Genomic DNA, 19,033 nt, shown 5'->3' with positions numbered 1-19,033 from the left:
GTAAGGGTCATTTTTTCAAAATTGAGATTTATACATCATATGAAAGCTGAATAAATAAGCTTTTCATTGATGTATAGTTTGTTAGGATAGGACAATATTTGATACAACTATTTAAAAATCTGGAATCTGAGGGTGCAAAAAAATCAAAATATTGAGAAAATCACCTTTAAAGTTCTTCAAATAATGTTCTTAACAATGTATATTACAATCAAAAATTAAGTTTTGACATATTTACAGTAGGAATTTTACAAAATGTCTTAATGGAACATGATCTTCACTTAATATCCTAATGATTTTTGCCATAAAAGAAAAATCAATAATTTTGACCCATACAATGTATTTTTGGCTATTGCTACAAATAAACCCCAGCAACTTAAGACTGGTTTTGTGGTCCAGGGTCACATATTTACAAACTAATAAACACATATGTGCTGAAATGAAAATTCCAAAGTTGAAAATTAATAATTTAATTTCTTTTTTTTGTGCAAAAGTGCATTCGTACATTCTAGGTCACGCTTGGCCATTCGCACAAGTTTTCAGAGATTCTATGACGAACATTTTCTTGTGACACTCAAGTCCTTCATTTCAAATACTCATTGTGTCTCTAATATTAAAACTGAGCACCCTCCACCTCCTTGTATGCAAAGTAAACAATAACAGGTCCTGCAGAGGTCTGAACAGTCTCTGTCACTCCAACTACCATCCATGAACCCAAGCCATATGCCAAGCATGGGATACCTTAAAAAAAAAAAAACATTAGAAATGTATTAGTATGCTGTTAGAAACATTATCTAAACTATATATTTAATAACTACTATTTGAACTGACCTAGATTGATGACTTTCAATGCGCCGAAAAACTTATTTTCAAACTCCAGGTTCTGTGGAGGTGCTTTGGTGCAGTGGTATTTAATAAAAGGGAAAGCACCGGTCCTGAGGATGTGGTAGTTCGCTCCCTGCACCTGCCAGTTGAAGTTGGACAGACCGAACTGGTCGTTGATGACATCACGGTAGCGCACGCAGAATGACGTCCATGGCGGGAGCGCGCGTTGAGTGAGGTGACATGTTAGTACTTCAGAAGCGGCAGGACGAGGCGCTTTATTCCCAAAGGTGCTGGGGAACAGGGCCACTTTTAGAAAGCAACCGTGGAGTCTGCGTAGAATCTCTGTCATTGCGGAGTAAACCCTACAGTCAAGCGGTCTAATGTGTAAAAACGTTTTGACGCGTCACATCATTTCGTCACAAGAAAGAAAGAAATTCTTTAAGCAACGTAAATCATTAATAAAAGCAGCTCTGCAACATTTAATAAGCTTAAAAAAGCTGCCGAAACTTTCTGTGATGCCGAATCGTTGTACAAGTCCAGCACTTGAGAGAACGGTTCGGTTGTCACTGAAGGTTTTATAACTTACCAATACGGCTTTCATACTCGTTTGACAAACATTTACATTACTACTATGTTGCTTTTACGAAAGCACGATTAATACGCTAGTTTTTTGCTGAAATATAAGAGGCGTTCAAAACAACCTTCACTGGTACGATTCAAATCTTCTCCGGGAAGAAACAACCAAGCGCTTTTTTGTTCCCATTTGCTCTAGATATATTATGTAGTATGGCTCATCATTCTCATGCACGCATAGACTTCCATTCATAAATGGAACTGCACATAAAATACAGTACAATAACAGAACAAAATATTAGATTTATTAAAGGTTGTGATTGTTTTATATGTTGGTCAGTCTATATTTAAAATGAACCCATATTTGAAGCCAATTACACTACCAAAGGTTTTTGGTACACTAAGTCAAAAGTGAACAGTAAGATTTCAATTTTTAAATATTTTACTATTTAAAATAGCTGTTTTCTATTTTTAATATATTCTTAAGTGTAATTTATTTTTGTGATTTCAAAGCTGAATTTTTGGCATCATTACTCCAGTCACATGATCTTTCAGAAATCATTTTAATATTCTGATTTGCTGCTCAAAAAACATTTGTTATTATTATTATGTTGAAAACAGCAGAGTAGAATTTTTCAGGTTTCTCTGATGAATAGAAAGTTCAGAAAAACAGCATTTATCTGAAATGGAAATCTTTTGTAACATTATAAATAAAAGTATTAATTTCTATAATTTCATTTTAATATATTTAAATACATTTTTAAAATATTCAGATAGAAAGCAATTATTTTAAATAGTAAAAATATTTCAAAATATTACTGCTTTTGCTGTATTTTGGATCAAATAAATGCAGGCTTGATGAGCAGAAGAGACTTCTTTAAAAAACATTAAAAACTTCAGGTTAAGATTTCCTTGAAATAATTACAAAAGATCCAAATAATTTATGAACAAACGTGTATATTTATTGTCTGGATGTTTCTACTGTTCAGAATCAGTGTGCATTGTAATGTACATTAAATACTATCAAAATGGATTATTTTTGAGTGATTGTAATTTATGTATACATTATAGTTTATGGTTTAAGCACATTCCTCTCTTGTAGTCTTTAGCTATTAAGAGTTAAATGTCACGAATGGCAAAATGTAACTTGAATGTAATTATCTAGAGAGAAATATTGTCCAATATTTTAGATCACCAGCTCAAGCAGATTCATACATGTGAGTGTTTCCTTTTAATGTCACTGCATATTAGCCACATTACAGCTATAACTGAGTTCTATAGAATTGTATGGTGACAGCAATTATAACTGAATGTGTAAATGCTATTGTCTAATAGTCTATAAGCATGTTGATTAATTTAGAATTGATCGGCGAGGCTTGTGAGATGATAACTGTTCGCCCTCGGCTGAAGTAATCTCCTTTTCTTCTTGAGATGTGGCTTGGTTTTGTACGGTCATGCCCAGGACTTCCTCAATGTCCTTGATAAGGTCCTTATAAAAGCAAACAATAGCAGACATTCATTCAGTATCCAACAATGTTTTACAGTGTTCTACATTTGAAAGACTTCGGCTTCAGATAATGTAGCTAGAGATAAAGCCTTGACTTTAATAAATGAATGCCTGGTGTATTGTATAAGATGTTATTATGATACAGAATTGACGTTTTCTCAAAACACCTAATCTGAATTCAACCAAAAGCTCAAATTCACTACTCTTTGCTTTAGAAAGTCTCATCGAAACTTATAATGCTCGTAATAGTAAACTTTAGTTGTAGTACTAACAATAATTGATTTAAAATAGCATATTTCTACAAGATTGCAACAAACAGTTAACTCTTTTTTCACTGCACCAGTAAGGCCCAGTCTATTCATTATTTGATATGCTGCCAGTTATTGTGCCAATTTTTAATTTGACTTAAAAAAATATGAAATGATTAATTTTAACAACCTTGAACACTGTGAAAGTTTATTATTACTAGCATAACACTGAAGTTTTACAGAGCCTTTTGGAGCAAGTACTGGAGTAGTGAACTTGATGCAGCTACTCAACTTGATGCAGCTATTGACTGACTGCAGCATTGTGGATACATTTTTGTTAATTATTTGATGGTCATAATTCATTCTTTGTCTTTGTAAAATCATCCTGAGCGTTTGAAAAAAACTAAAACGTATGTACATTACCAGTCAAAAGTTTTTGAACAGTAAGATAAGTAACAATAAGTCTCTTCTGCTTACTAAGCCTGCATTTATTTGATCCAAAGTCCAGAAAACACAGTAAAATTTTGAAATATTTTTACTACTTAAAATTGTTTCTTTTTATTTGAATCTATTTTTATATATAATTTATTCCTGTGAATTGTTCTGAATTTTTAGCATCATTACTCCAGTCACATAATCCTTCAGAAATCATTCTAATATTCTGATTTGCTGCTCAAAACACATTTATTATTATTAATATGTTGAAAACAGCTGAGTAGAATTTTTCTCAGGTTTCTTTGATGAATAGAAAGTTCAGAAGAACAGCATTTATCTGAAATAGAAATCTTTTGTAAAATTATAAATGTCTTTGTCATCACTTTTGATAATTAAAAAAAATAAAAAATAAAAATCAAAGAATCCTGAAAAAATACTCAACTAGAATGATTTTTGAAGGATCATGTGACATTGAAGACTGGAGTAATGATGCTGAAAATTTAGTTTTGATCACCAGAATAAATTACATTTTAAAATATATTCAAATAGAAAACAGTTTTTTGAAATAGTAAAAATATTTCAAAATTTTACTGTTTTGCTGTACTTTGGATCAAATAAATGCAGGCTTGATGAGCAGAAGAAAATTCTTTAAAAAAAACTTTTGACGGGCAGTGTAATATGGTAAAACCATCAAGAATCATTGTGACTGATGTCCTACACTTTAAAAAAAAAAGGTTCCAAACTGTCACTGGGGTGGCACCCTTTTAAAAGGTACTAATATATGTAAATTAATATTTACTTTAGTATTAATATGCACTTTTTATAGTATTAATATATAACATTTAGGGATAAATAAATCTCTGTACTGTTTTTCTTAAAGAGTGTAATTTGTAGATACATGATCTGAATGTGGAACATCTGAATAATATTTTTTCTATGACTAATGTGAAGAAAATACCATTAGCAGGTCTTTTAAGAGTAGGTAGAAGAAACAACATCCGCATACCTTAAAATTGTTTGTTCCTTGCATATTTGGAGATGATATTTCCTGATGAATGATTGACAGGTTGCGAGCAAAGGTCAGCAGCACTCCCTGGAGATCCTCCGAGATTGTTCTGTTAACGACACACAGAAACAAACGAGCTTACTAATGATCCCCCAGAACCATCATCAGAGAAAAACAAAAAAACAATCACCTTGTTTGGCTGTGGGGCTGTAAGGAGCTTAATGAGAACTCTCAGCCTTAAAGAGTGTGCTATTCTTCAGGGAGAAATGAGGAAGGAAAGCAGGGCTTCAATGGGATAGGTATAGGATTTATGTGATGAATGCCTTTAATTCGACTTGGCAGTATTTTGCACGCTGCCACATTTTGGGTTGAGGTATTCACTACATAATGTTTAATCTGCTCTTGGGAGTGTGCTCAAGGTCTAGATATATCTCTAATGGTAATGGGGACAGAGGAAGGGAAAACAGAGCTGGAGAAAGATAAAGGTAATGCCTGCTTCTTGTGGGAACTCACAGCATGCCAAGACTTCTTCGATCTCTGCTGTCATGGAGGGCGAACACGGTGCCTTGCCTCGCCTGAAACATATAGAAAATATATTGAAACACTTGCTCTGCAAGACTGCAATCAAAGAACTCCAGCTTTATTATTGGAAAATGAGCAAAGTTTTACCTTGACATCGTAACCTATGCCCTGTGCTTTGCACATCAGAAAAAACGTGCTATAATATACCAAAGAAAGATTGGTGTGAAGGAGTCGGGTGCACATCACCGCAAAGCGACTGGTCACTGAGGTTTCCTGAGGAGAGAACAAACACAGAGAGTTGCATGTGATTCTGTTGCTAAAAATTGGACCGGAACATCTAAATGATGTATTGACCTCTCGGGGACAGCAATAACATCCGCTCTAGAAACAAATAGAAGGGTTTCGAAAGCCCACACGGAGAAACATTAGGCATTAGTCTCATAGTCATATAGGGCACTGGGGAGCCCGAGTCCTGCGTTATTAGGTTACACCGCTGCAGAAAACAGAAAGGTTTCCTCTAAAACCCAACGACGCTCGCAGACACGGCAGATAAAAGATGTGTCTCAAAGAACGCCACAGGAGCGGATTAGTTAAGAGTGGCAGGACTCGCAGGACTCGTGGCGGGCATGAGGCATATTCTCAGTGACAGATATGAAGCGGAGGGTAAAGCCCTTGCACGGTGTGCGGGGCATGAGTAATTCTCTTCTATGGAACTCTGTTTTCAGCTGTCAGACACACTATCCTCAAACAACAATAAAAAGCTTTTCCTGCAGGCTTTTAATTGCGTTTGTAATATTCTGGGCCTGAATGATGGCCAAAGCCGGAGCCATTAAGACAGGCAGGCGGGAGCCGGGCGATACGAGCACATACAAACTAAATGAATGTTTGATAAAATAATACAAGTCGCAGATTAACAAGCGTAAACTCCGGTTTGCCGCTAATAAAGGCAGTCTATTGTTTAGGGGCTGGCATCAGGTTGATGAGGTGCTCAGGCATGCATACACATGCATAATGAATATGGTATGCATTATTTATGGGCTGATTATTTAGGCTCATCTATCAAAATGATAATGAATTCAGCTTCTTCTAAACACCAATCAGGTCGGAAGCGTAATTACAGCGTTTAGTTGTATTTAACCAAAATAAAACAACAAAGCTTAGCTAGATCAATCTTTATGGATGCCGTGATTTATCGGGATAATATTCAGCAAAGGACTTTTATTGCTCTCTGGTCCAGTCTCAGGGTACACATTCGGGGTAATGGCATTCTTGTGCTTTAAAGTGCTAAAGAATCCCAAACCATTTAAAGTGATGGTTGACCCAAAATTTAAAGTTCTGTCATCATTTACTCACCCTCATGAACTTTAGGATTTTTTTCGGTGGAACACAAAAAAGTAATGATAGCTAGATGTCCATGCTGGTCTTTTCCATGCATTGAAAGTGCATGGTGACCATAAATGGTTAAGGTTTTTCAGGAAAACATTCCAGGATTTTTCTCCATATAGTAGATTTCCATGGTGGCCAGTGGTTTGAAGGTCCAAATTGCACTTTCAATGTGGCTTCAAAGGGCTCTACACAATCCCAGCTGAGGAATAAGGGTCTTGTCTAGCAAAACAAACAGATTGTTTTCTTAAAACTATAAAAATGTTTACACTTTTTAACCACAAATGTTTATCTTGCATCAGATTGACCCCACCATTATGTAATCACATGATGTAGGCCGAAGTACCGACCCAGTGTTTACAAAGCGAACGTGCAAAGAAAGCCAAACACCCTTTACAAAAAAAGGTAAAACAATTATGAAAGATGATTTTGAGATGGAGTTTTAACTGTACCCTACCATTTTGAACTGAAGGACACAGACAAAGAACCAACTACACATGACCTTTCCAACATGATTACTTAATGAGTAAAAACGCACATGCGCATTGCATAGCTAGTGCAAGATGAGCATTTGTGGTTAAAAAGTATATAAATTTACATTTTTTTAAGAAAATGACCAATTGTTTTGTTAGATAAGACCCTTATTACTCAGCTGGGTTTGTGTAGAGCAGAGTTTTAAACTTCATTGAAACTACAATTTGAACCTTCAAACCGTTGACTCCCATTGAAGTCCACTATATGGAGAAAAATCCTGGAATGTTTTCTTCAAAAAACTTAATGTCTGTTTTCAACTGAAGAAAGAAAGACATGAATATCTTGGATGACATGGACATGAGTAAATTATCAGGATTTTTTTTATTCTGGAAGTGAACTCTCCTTTAAGAACACTTAAGAATATAACATACAAGTTGTATAGACATTAGATTACACAAGGATCATGTGATACTGATACTCAAAGAAGTGCATTTTAAAATATATTATAACAGAAGACAGGCATTTTAATTTGCAAACAAATGCAGCCTTGGTGAACATAATAATCTTCTTTCAAAAATATTTTAAAATCTTACCTAGGCAGGTTTAAAATGTCATGAGGGCGAGTAAGCGATAGAATTTTACTCTTCAAGGCTTTTACTGAACTATTCCAAAATAAAGTCTTGAATATGTTTTAAAGGATTACATTACTTTCAGAATAAAAATTTCCTGATAATTTACTCACCCCCATGTCATCTTCTTTATTCAGTCGCAAAGAAAATAAGTTTTTTTTAGGAGAACATATATTGGACTTCAATGGTGCTCAGTGGATTGAAGGTTAAAAATGTAGCTTTAAAGTGCTCTAAATGATTCCAGCCGAGGAATAAGGGTCTTATCCAGTGAAACGATTGGTCATTTTTTTAAAAAAGTAATATTTATACACTTTTCAACCACAAATGCTTGTCTTGTCTAGCTCTGTGATGCACATGCATACTCTGTGCAGACATTTAGGGTATGTCGAAAAACTCTCATCTCATCTTCAAAATCTCCCTACATCGCTGTTTAACCATTTTTTGTAAAGGATGTTTGAGGCTCCTTGCACTTTCAGTGATGTAGGGTGATTTTGAAGTTAGAGGAAAAAATGAGGTAGGAGTTTTTCGACATACCTGTCTTGAACCGGAGTGCACACAGTATGCATTCACATTGCAGAGCTAGACAAGACGAGCATTTGAGGTTAAAAAGCATATAAATTGTAAATATTTTTAGAAAATAACCGACCCTTATTCCTCGGCTGGGATTGTGTAGAGCCCTTTGAAGCTGCACTGAAATTGCATTTTTAACCTTCAATCCCTTGAGCACCATTGAAGTCCACTATATAGAGAAAAATCCTTGCGACTGAAGAAAGAAAGACATGAACATCTTGGATGACATGGAGGTGAGTAAATTATCAGGAAAATTTTATTTTGGAGGTGGAGTAATCCTTTAACGTCTTCTTGATGCTGAAATAGAGAGTATATGCTTTAGTTAAATTTACAGATTCTTACAGCTTTGGTCTTTACTCTGGCATTGCGTACAGTAGACTTCACATCTTTGACTGGAGGAGGAACCTCCAATTTACTGGTGCGGCAGTCCAGGGTCCCCCTCGTCATCATGAGCATCAGCTGGGTCATGGCCAACTGGTTACTGTAGCCTAGATCAAGATCAATAGCCCATACCTAAATACAAAACAGTGTACACAGACATCAGTCAGGAGATGCAATACATAAATAAAAAAACGATTCTCTTACTTTCAGCCAAAAAGTAGACAATGACAGGAATTCTAAAACAAACAGACAGATGGACATTTCAAAACTGTATTTGCAGAAAAACAGGGCTTGTGTGTGTGAATGAGAGAGAGAGAGAGAGAGAGAGAGAGAGAGAGAGAGAGTAGCATACTGTGTCTAAAGCCCAACTGGAGACTCTCTTCACATCTGTATGGTTAATGGCATCATTATAAGGATATTAAGGGGTCAGGCCCAGTCGTGGCCTTATGCTTAAACAGGGCTAATTTTCCCTGATAATAATCTAATAGCTATGCCCTCTCTTCAAAAAGTGGCAAATAAATCACCAGTGAAAGAGTTGTTAATAACTAAGTGGCAGTTGGCTGACTCTCCTGTCGTCCCTATTTGTCAACCTAAACGCTGCTGCCAGCGAATGCAAATGGTGGCCCGGCTGCTGAAATCACTTTATGATCACAGTAGCGTGCTCAACGTTCATGTGCTGAAATACAGTGAACCGAATCATCTATTTATACTGGCTTTGTTTCAACTGCAAACACTAATTAATTTCAGTATAAAACGATAAGAAAATAAAAGGATTACATATGTAATATGCCTGATTCTTTCTTCGAGAAAATCTTCAAGAGTGACTTTTCTGACATTTGTATTATTTTTGCAAGTTTAGTTTGGATATATTTATAGTAGAAAATTTATAAAATATCTTCATGGAACATGATCCTTTCTTAATATTCTAATGATTTTTGGCATAAAAGAAAAATCGATCATTTTGACCCATACAATGTATTTTTGCCTACTGCTACAAATATACCCGTGCTACTTAAGACTAAGTTTTGTGATCCGGGCTCACAAATAGTTCACTCAAACTCAAACAAAAAATGTACTCATACATAAAAACATCACAAACATCTAGAAGTAATCAACATAAGTACAGTCCATTAATTAATGTTTGTAAAGAAACAATCTATCATTAAGGCATTTTAACTGCCATTGTCATCTCACATCAAAATATACCTTTATATATTTGTTTAGAACTGTTTTAGACAGTTTTTGCATATTTCTCTCCTGATTCAGACAAGAATACTTTTTCACTACAGAAAGCAGTATTTTAGCCAGAAGCAACAGTTTAAAGTTAAAAATTGTCTTGTTTAATTTATTATAAACATGTACAGTCAAACCAAAAATTATTCAGACACCAGATATAATTTTTTATATATTTTAGTGCACTGTAGTTCATTTATGTAAGTGAGGATAGCAAAATAAAGTAAACTGTGACATATTATACCCAAGTAAAATTGATAAAAATTTGGGTCCAAAAATTATTCAGACACTTTGACCTGACCATGTTCCTTTTTACACCACAGACTGAACAAAATTAAGCATTGCTTAGTAATTGGTCAACAAAGTATTGATAGTTCTGTAAATATCGTCATACATCTGAAGTTTTGGTTGACTGTAATCCATCCTAGCACAGTTCTTGTCATATTTTATTACCATTTTCTAAACTATAGCAAATAAACTGTGATAATTTGAGAAATGCTGAAGGTGTCTGAATAAATTTTGGTTTGACTGTAGCTTTTAGCATTACGAGATGTTAATTAATGGACTGACGTCGTGTGGATTGCTTGTGAAAGGTTCCATTGTTGGATGAACTATTCCTTTCATTCAACTTTTCAAAAAACAATTTTGAAGCTCTAAACTACTAAGAAATAAATCCCTTTTGGAAATAAGCTCTTCTACAAACCAAGTAAAGCAATGCCCTTTGAAAACAGGACTCCAGGCTTACAGGAAGACCTCATAGAGAGCTGAATTCACCCAGCAGTGCCTCCCGTTCATAGTTAATACCTGTGCTTGTGGGATAGGTGGGACCATTTAGCCAGTCTGTAGAATCAGCCAAGCCTGCTTCATTGTCAGGCTTAACAAAGGCGCTTGATATATACGCCCAGATTGTACCTGTCTTTTATAGCCCCTTCACTTTCATTAAAAACTGCAATCTTGCAGCTGAGCCTCCCTCCGCACACAATGTGAAGCAAGCCTGCAAGGGCAAACACATGCGACCCACCTCTCCCCCACACATACAAAAAATACAGACTGCTTTTAGCAACAGGTTTGAATGTAAATTGATGTTTAAATAGAGACAGGTTAGCACTAGTCTGGCAGATCCGTCTGCCTCTGCGCCAGGAGAGATGGGACAGTAATGTTTGGATTTATCCGTCTGAATTCCTTTTGTCGCTTTTAATTGTGCACGCAGTTTATTCTCCGTAAGACACGCTGAATAAAATTCATTCCGTGCCTCTGTGAATCCACAATGTAGAGAATCCCGGTGCTATTCAATCAGACTAATGTATGAATTACTTTCATTTGCAGGAGTAAAAGCTATTCTATCAGGAGATTATATGAGATTCAAGTGTGAAATTTTCTGCGGAAGAGAACATTCCACCTCGACGCGTAATTTATCTAAAAAAGCTGCCGTTCTCTGCCTCGCAAAGTCAATCATCTATTTTAAAATCACAGCATGCCAACTGAGTCAATGATTAAAACAGCAGCATGTGACATTCATTTGAAAATATATCTGTTCTATAGCACTTCACCATTTCAGAATGATAAATAGCATGATGTGCATACGAAGCTGTAAAAATCAACCACTGACTCAATGGGGTCTTTAGACTTTCGCTGTGTTAAGTAAATGTCATATGCTATTTTTCAAAGCTGTAACATCTCATACATTTCCAGAACATACGCACATGATTACAGAACAAACAAAAGGTCTGTCCATTCCCACAAAGGACCCTCAAATGTTAAGAACAACTAAGAGGAGGTTGCAGCAGTGACAAATTTAGCGAATACAATGCGAGTGTGTTCTGCCACCCTCTAGTGGCAGCGGGAATTGCTAAAAGAACAATGTGACAAGACACATTTCCATCTCAGGCCTGCCAGCAGGGATCATTGATAAAAATCACAGTACTCTAATTAATTATGCATCATGTTGCCTAGTTATATAATCACTTCTTTGCTCACTTATCATGTACAACATTTCCACAGGGGATATTCACATTCCATGACTTCATAAACAGACCTAAATTTAGAAACAAGTTTTGAAAAATGACTAAATCAATATCTAACACAGCGAGGTCAGCGAGGTCAAATCCATACCATTTTTCCTACATTAGACTCAGATTTATTTTAATGCATCCCCTCCTTTTTCCCCCGCAGAGATTTTTCAGTTGTCATGTCCTTTGGCAGAGATGCAAAGCAAGCGGTCTGAAACGCAAGGAATGCTAGTTAACCTCCTACTGTTAGGGGTGGCTCTGCACTGTAAAAAATGTTTATTTAGGTAACCTTAAAAATGAGCTTCATGAGGTCTAAATTAACATCTAAATTAACCGTTACTACATTAGCTAATGCTGTCAAAAAGATTAAAAATAAAACACTCTTTAGTTTAGATAACTGCACGGATTTCTTTATAAAAGGATTAGTCTCATGGCTTTCTTTCTTCAGTCAAAAAGAAATTAAGGTTTTTGAGGAAAACATTCCAGGATTTGCTCCATATAGTGGACTTCAATAAGGATGAACGGGTTGAAGGTCCAAACTGCAGTTTGAAAGGGCCATGTGATCCCAGCCAAGGAATAAGGGACTTATCTAGCGAAATGATTGGTCATTTTCTACAAAAAATTATAAAAATATGACCTGGTGTTTACAAAGTGAATGCGCAAACAAGGTCAAACGCCCTTTACAAAAAAAGGTAAAGCAACGATGTCAGATGATGGAGTTTTTTGCCCTACACTGTAAAAAACAATTTGTTGAGTCAACTTAAAATAATTTGTAACCTGGCTGCCTTAAAATTTTAAGTTCAGTCAACTCAAAGTTTATTCAACTTGAAATGTTAAATTATACTAAGTGACAACTTAGACATTTGAGTTGAATCAACTTAAAATTTTAAGGCAGTTACTTACCCATTTGTTAAGTTTAGCAGACACAAATATGTAAGTTGTTACTTAGTACAACTTAACATTTCAAGTTGAATAAACTTATTTTAGTTGACTGAACTTAAAATTTTAAGGCAGCAGGTTAACAAATTATTTTAAGCTGACTCAACAAATTGTGTTTTTTATTTTTTACAGTGTACCCTACCTTTTTAGTCCCGGAGTACACAAACAAAGAGCTAACCACGCATGACCTTTCAAACGTGATTATGTAATGCGTGAAGTCGCAGACACACATTGTAGAGCTAGTGCAAGACAAGCATTTGTGGTTAAAAAATTATATAACTATATCAGGGGTTTCCAAACTGGGGTTCCTGATGCAAACGGGGTCTGCAAAATGATTAGCTATTATACCTACCATATTTTCCGGACTACAATTTGCGTCTCTTATCTTAGAACGTGCTATGATTCATATTCCAAAGTGACTTAATACTTAATGTCAAATAAGCAAAACGTAAACACTTAAAAGTGGGCACTTCAGGGTTTTTATAAATACAGACAGTTTCTCCTGTCTGTGTGACAAGTATCGCTGAGTTTTTCTTCATTTCAGGAAGAGTTTTAAATGGGTCGAGACGGCAAGCTCATTTTGTGGTCTTTATTTTACGAAAGTACAACAGTTTACTGTTGTTTTGAAGTTATACAAATATAAAATAGACATTTTTAAATGCTGTTTTGCTCTTACCTGAAGGATAGCCTATATTTTTTCCATTGATATAAGGAATCCAAGTGCTCACGCTGGCGCCTCCCCCGCAAATATCAGTTCTAGCATTGTAAACCTGATGTTGCAGCATCTTCATCATCAAACTTTGAGACAACAAAACATACAAAAGGTATTTGGTGACTCAATTTAACTTGTCTGTTGTACAATATGTAGGTTTTGCCGGTCAGTGTGAGCATCGCGATGCCGTGTTTTTTTTTTTTTTCAAACACTTTTCGGCTCGATAGTTTACTTCACAGTGATCGAACCGAACCATGACTTTGTGAACAGTTACACCCCTAATATATTGCATTTATTTCTGTTCTATTTTGAATGCCACTAAATTTAAACGATTTGGAGTGAGGGGAATAAAATACATGTTAGTGTTTGTCAAGTGTCCTAATGTTCGTTTTATTTAGGCCTATTAGGAAAATGCGACTTACACACGATGTGTGTTTTTTCCCCTGACCTGGTGCAACTTTCTGGAAAATATGGTCAATTTAATTATATTATGCTGTAAAAAGACATATACAATAGGGACCATTTGCACCAATAAAACAATCATACTATGTTTATTATTCCCACCCACATTAAACTTTAGCCTTAGACACTGTTATAATTATGGGGGCATCCTTGGAAAATCCTCTCCCCTGTAAGGGGTCCCTGGCTCCAAGACGTTTGAAAACCCCTCACTATATGGAGAAAAATCCTGAAATGTTTTCATCAAAAACCTCAAAAAAATTTCTTTTCGACTGAAAAAAGAAAGACATGAGCATCTTGGATGACATGGGGGTGAGTAAATGATCAGGATTGTTTTATTCTCAAAGTAATAATTTAATACAGTTTTGCAGAAATTAAAAAAATAATGGAAAAATCTCACAACCAAGCCAAATAGAACATCAACAATAATGTGCTAGCGAAAGTGCTACAGTGTTCAATCTCTCTTGACAGTGACCAAGAACCCCAACGTCTGAGGAAAAGACACTCCAGCCTGACCTCTTGTCTGACACCACTACATAGCAGGGGTGTTGTAAGGTCAAGGGGCAAGGCCTTAAAAGGGGAATTAGTTTATTGACACAATAAGACCTGACAGTTTATTAGATAGCCTTTTGGCACATTAGCCCCTGGTCATTCTCTCATCTCTACAGCTCTTAAGGGGAACCTATAGGAGTGTCCTATAACATCTCAATAAGAGCCCCGAACCAGTAGATTGAACCCTTACGCTATCTATATTCTATGGTGTGAACAGTGTTACGGGCTCTGACACAACAGTGCCACATGTCAGATCCCATCTCACTCTCAACAGCTTCTTAACATGGCAGGTTCTGTTTTCATAGAGCTGTAAAACACACCACTGACATTTAAGGGTCAATTTGTTTCGAAGAGAGCTTGTTTGATAAAAGATAGATAGGGCTGAGTGCGTCCATTGTTCCTGGAGTGCTAGCAATATCAAGGTTGTAGGTTTGATTCCCAGGAAACTACTGATAAAAATGTGTACCTTACACTATAAGCTGCTTAGAAAAAAGTGTCTGACAATTGCAAGCGTTATCTAGCCGAATGTGCTGCCTGTCATACCTATACATTCAGCCTTTATTGTATCTATATGTGACCTTGGACCACAAAACCAGTCTTAAGTAGCACGGGTATATTTGTAGCAATAGCCAAATACATTGTACGGGTCAAAATCATCGATTTTTCTTTTAGGCCAAAAATCATTAGGATTTTGTAAATTTCGTACCGTAAATATATCAAAACTTCACTTTTGATTAGTTATATGCATTGCTAAGAACATCTGGAAAACTTTAAAGGCAATTTTTTTTCAATATTTTGATTTTTTTGCACCCTCAAATTCTAGAATTTCAAATAGTTGTATCTCAGAAAAATATTGTCCAATCCTAACAAACCAAAAACATATTTATTCAGCTTTCAGATGATGTATAAATCTCAATTTCAAAACACTGACCTTTATGACTGGTTTTGTGGTCCAGGGTCACATATTCATATTCGATTGTACATTAGTGACTCAAAAAAATTCTGGGTTAAAAACAAGCAGCGCTGGGTAAAATATTGACAAATGTTTAAAATGTTTTAAATGTTTAACCCAACCTTCTGGGTAGTTTTATTTAACTCAACTATTGGTTAAAAATGACTATATTTCTTTCTTAAAATGAACCCAAAATAGGTTGGAAATTAACATTTATTAATATGTTCAACAAATGAACATTTATTAGTAAGTCGAATAAATAATAATTAAATAATAAACATTTTTAAAATGGCTTACTAATAAATGTTCCCCTTTGATTATTGCCGATGCCTCCAGTAATTATGTGTCTGAGTTTTAATTTACAACCTATTTTTCATTTATTTTAAGCAAGAAATATAGTAATAGTTGAGTTAAATAAAACTACCTAGACTGCTGGGTAGTTCTAACCCAGCATTTAACCCAACAACCCAGGTGCTGAATAAATAAATAAAATACACACTACCATTTAAAAGTTTGGGCAAATCGTTTTTTTTTTTTTTTTTTTTTCACTTATGCTCACCATGACTGCATGTATCTTATCTGAAATACAGTAAAACAGTACTGTGAAATATTATTACAAATTAAAGTTATTGTTTTTAATACATTTTAACATGTCATTTATTCCTGTGGTGGCAAATCTGAACTTTCAGTAGCAATTACTACAGTCTTTGGTGTCACGTGATCCTTTACATATGATTTGGAGTTAATTTGCAAAAACAGATAACTTTTTAGATAAATTTCAAAATCATGTTTTTATTGTGTTTTATTGTGTTAGTTAGCTGTATTTTTGAGTTATTTTTATTTTATATCAAAATAACCCAACTGCAGTTAGATTGAAATTAATTGGAATACACAATGAAAAAACATGATTTTTGAAAATGTAGTTTAATCTGCTTTTGCAAATAAACTCTTTAAATATTTCTTATTATTATCAGTGTTGAAAACAGTTGTGCTGATTAAATTTTTTGTGGAAACCATTGTACTTTTTTCAGGATTCTTTGAGAACCAGAAGGGCATAAGTGACAATGTGGGTGAAATGGAGATATATATATATATATATATGTCAAATAAAATCTTTTTACGGGCAAAAGTATACTATCATCCATGAGTGTACAAATTTTTATTATAAACGACTGAAATCAGAAGGATATTACACAAAGTCAGATAAAACTATGGTAAACTTTTGTTTTGGCCCTCCTGTAAAGTTGAAATGTCACTTACGCCTTTGTGGTTCTCACCCCTCGATTAGTTGAAATAACAGTTTTTGTAACAATGTAAAAGGCTTCACTGGCACTGATCATTTTAATGCATCCTTGCTGACTGCAAGTATTCTTACTCTAAATCTTACTGACCCCAAACTTTTGAACGGCAGTGCAGAGATAAAGTGTTTTATATAAGTGTTTTAAAGACTGCCTCACTAACCTGCTGTTCCAGGTTGCTGGGATCGAGGAAGGTGACTAGATCTAGGGAAAGGTAGCCCATGATGGAGCGCTGCTGACAGGCCTGACCCACACGAGTGCAAATGGAGTGCAGGACGTCAGGGCAGACGGAGGTCTGAGGTACGGTACAACCCAGCACTTTCAACCCACTGGGCCCACGCAGCTGATCTCCACAGGACAGCACACAAACATCTCCTCCAGGCTCGACCAGAAGATCCACCGTCAGACACGTCACGCTATTCGAAGGCGGGAAGGCTTGTATCGCTCCACCTGGGATGGATACAATGAGAAACTGAATCAAGGAAGATCTGACAAGTAATTAGTTGGTTGAAAAAATTGGTTGAAACTACCTTCCCTGAGGAAGTTTTTTAGGAAACAGGTCCATGTGGGATAGCAGGACGTGTTGGATGGATGAGCATAGGAAGCCAGAAGATGAGGAACCTCCTCTAAGAACTTGATCATCACAGACTCCTGTGTCAAAATGACAGATAAAAGATGTAAAAAACATATAGGAGTACGTGGTGTCGATACCCTTGATGAAGCGGTAACTACTGAAGTGTGTCTTAATTTGACGGGCCTTACAAAAGCCCAGAAGGTGGTTGTGTATGGGGGTGGTGGTTGGTGTTGATTGACAGCCCATTGCTACGGCATCACAGTAGTCTAATAGCTTTAACTGAAGGCAATAGTAACTGCACCTGTCCCCAATAACAACTGACACATGCTGGCAGATAAATACCCATGCAAGCCAATCGATCAGCAGATCAATCAGGGTCTGTTTCTGGTCAATACAGCCCTTGTTTCTGTAACTAGAAAACAGCATAATGGCTTTGACACTTAATTATGTTGTTAATTGCAAGGTTTGACTTTCTGTGAGTGCCTCTTAAAACCTGTTGGTTGGTAAGAGAAAGAATTTTACCTTAAGGACCTCTCGAAGAGGAGAAGAATGAACGGAGCACTTACGGGTTGCACATAAGCGCGTGGTTTGTGCTTGCGACTGCGATGAGATGTATAGAAAACAGTTTCTAACTAAGCGCAAAATAAAAGGGGAAGGAATCTTTTTGGTGGGAAACTATTTAATAAAAGGGCCTTTTTTATTTAAGCGCATTTAACAAGTCAATAGGTCCCGTTTTACAACCTTGAGAAGTGGAGGTTATGCTCTAGGAGATGTAAGGATGAATCAATTTTTGATCTTCATAAAGTCTTTATCCTTTTCAAGTACATTTATAATGTTCAAACAAAACTGACATCAGTGAGGAAGTTGTCTGGAAACGGGGAGATACGATGCTGTTGATATTCAAGTCATGAAACAGTCATCATCATATTCAAGTACCAGAAGAGCCAGGGTCAATCGCTGCGCAGTGATTTCACCCCCGACACAAGCCATAAAGCACACAATGGTGCGGCAAAAAGTGTAAGGAAACGGCCTTCGTTCCCCGCGAAAGAGCAGGCGCGCTCTGAGAATTTGCCAATGCACTTCACACGAACAGCGGGGAGGGAAGGAAAGCGAGAGGGAATAATTTTTGCCATTCTTTATTTGGACTTAAACTGCGAGCTGTACTGTGAGAGAGGATTCGGGCCTTGCTTGGCTTCCACATAAAGATGAGCTATTTGAAAATAGATAAATAAAATAGACGTCTCCTGTGTGCTTTGATTGCTGTTTGATCTCTGCATTACGAAGAGCGACACTGCAGTCACGAGCATAGTCAACTGCATACCTCCTAAGAGGGATATAGGGCTTTATATAAAAAGCTTTCCTTAAAGGGATAGTTGTTTCAAAACACAAAACAGAAAAAAATACATGCTTTTGGAACAGAACAGCAGATATTTTTGAAAATGGACAAAAACATTCTTTGAAAGCTTTCCTTAAAGGGTAGTTCACCTGAAATACCAAAAAAATAAAAAAATAAATAAATAATAATAATAATAAAACATGCCTTTGGAACACAGAAGTAGATATTTTTGAAAATGTCTTTTTCCAGATTCCCCCCTCTTTTTTCATGCAATAAAGATGTTTTCTTTTTTTAATTATTATTATTATGATTTTTCTGGGCAAAATCATTCTTTGAAAGCTTTCCTTAAAGGGATAATTCACCCAAAACACAAAAGAAACAAATATATGCCTTTGGAACACAAAAGTAGATCCAGATTT

At 35.8% G+C, this 19,033-nt stretch overlaps 2 protein-coding genes across 3 annotated transcripts in view; both read right to left on the bottom strand.

The window, feature by feature from the left end:
* Window positions 1-451: 451 nt before the first annotated feature.
* Window positions 452-1,551, bottom strand: c18h15orf61 (chromosome 18 C15orf61 homolog). Of its 2 annotated transcripts, none has more exons than XM_051134770.1 (3): window positions 1,409-1,551; window positions 829-1,184; window positions 452-738 (listed from the first exon to the last, which is right to left on the bottom strand). In XM_051134770.1, exons 2-3 carry the CDS (start codon window positions 1,169-1,171, stop codon window positions 611-613), a joined length of 471 nt encoding a protein of 156 aa, XP_050990727.1. In that variant the 5' UTR covers window positions 1,172-1,184; window positions 1,409-1,551; the 3' UTR covers window positions 452-610. The 2 variants fall into 2 exon arrangements, with proteins under 2 accessions (XP_050990727.1, XP_050990725.1); XM_051134768.1 differs by having other exon boundaries at window positions 829-1,199; window positions 1,409-1,543.
* Window positions 1,552-2,355: 804 nt separating this feature from the next.
* The window catches only part of iqch (IQ motif containing H), a 36,663-nt gene continuing 19,985 nt past the window's right edge, over window positions 2,356-19,033 (bottom strand). The window contains exons 15-21 of the mRNA XM_051134764.1: window positions 17,235-17,355; window positions 16,868-17,154; window positions 8,512-8,682; window positions 5,261-5,386; window positions 5,105-5,166; window positions 4,592-4,700; window positions 2,356-2,884 (exon numbers count right to left, since the gene is read on the bottom strand). Coding sequence (XP_050990721.1) covers window positions 2,747-2,884; window positions 4,592-4,700; window positions 5,105-5,166; window positions 5,261-5,386; window positions 8,512-8,682; window positions 16,868-17,154; window positions 17,235-17,355 — 1,014 coding nt within the window. The 3' untranslated portion in view covers window positions 2,356-2,746. The remainder of the gene's footprint in view (window positions 2,885-4,591; window positions 4,701-5,104; window positions 5,167-5,260; window positions 5,387-8,511; window positions 8,683-16,867; window positions 17,155-17,234; window positions 17,356-19,033) is intronic.

The sequence above is a fragment of the Labeo rohita genome, chromosome 18 (assembly GCF_022985175.1).
Source record: "Labeo rohita strain BAU-BD-2019 chromosome 18, IGBB_LRoh.1.0, whole genome shotgun sequence".
Taxonomy (NCBI): domain Eukaryota; kingdom Metazoa; phylum Chordata; class Actinopteri; order Cypriniformes; family Cyprinidae; genus Labeo; species Labeo rohita.
Note: the sequence above shows the minus strand (reverse complement) of the source record. Positions and strands in the feature narration are given on the sequence as shown.

What these genes read in the sequence shown, in the direction of transcription:
- c18h15orf61 (XM_051134770.1), bottom strand. Translation starts at nt 1,171, where the DNA reads ATGACAGAGATTCTACGCAGACTCCACGGTTGCTTTCTAAAAGTGGCC. An exon ending in ATTGAAAGTCATCAATCTAG is followed by an intron (nt 739 to 828) that starts GTCAGTTCAAAT and finishes TTTTTTTTTAAG; the next exon opens with GTATCCCATGCTTGGCATAT.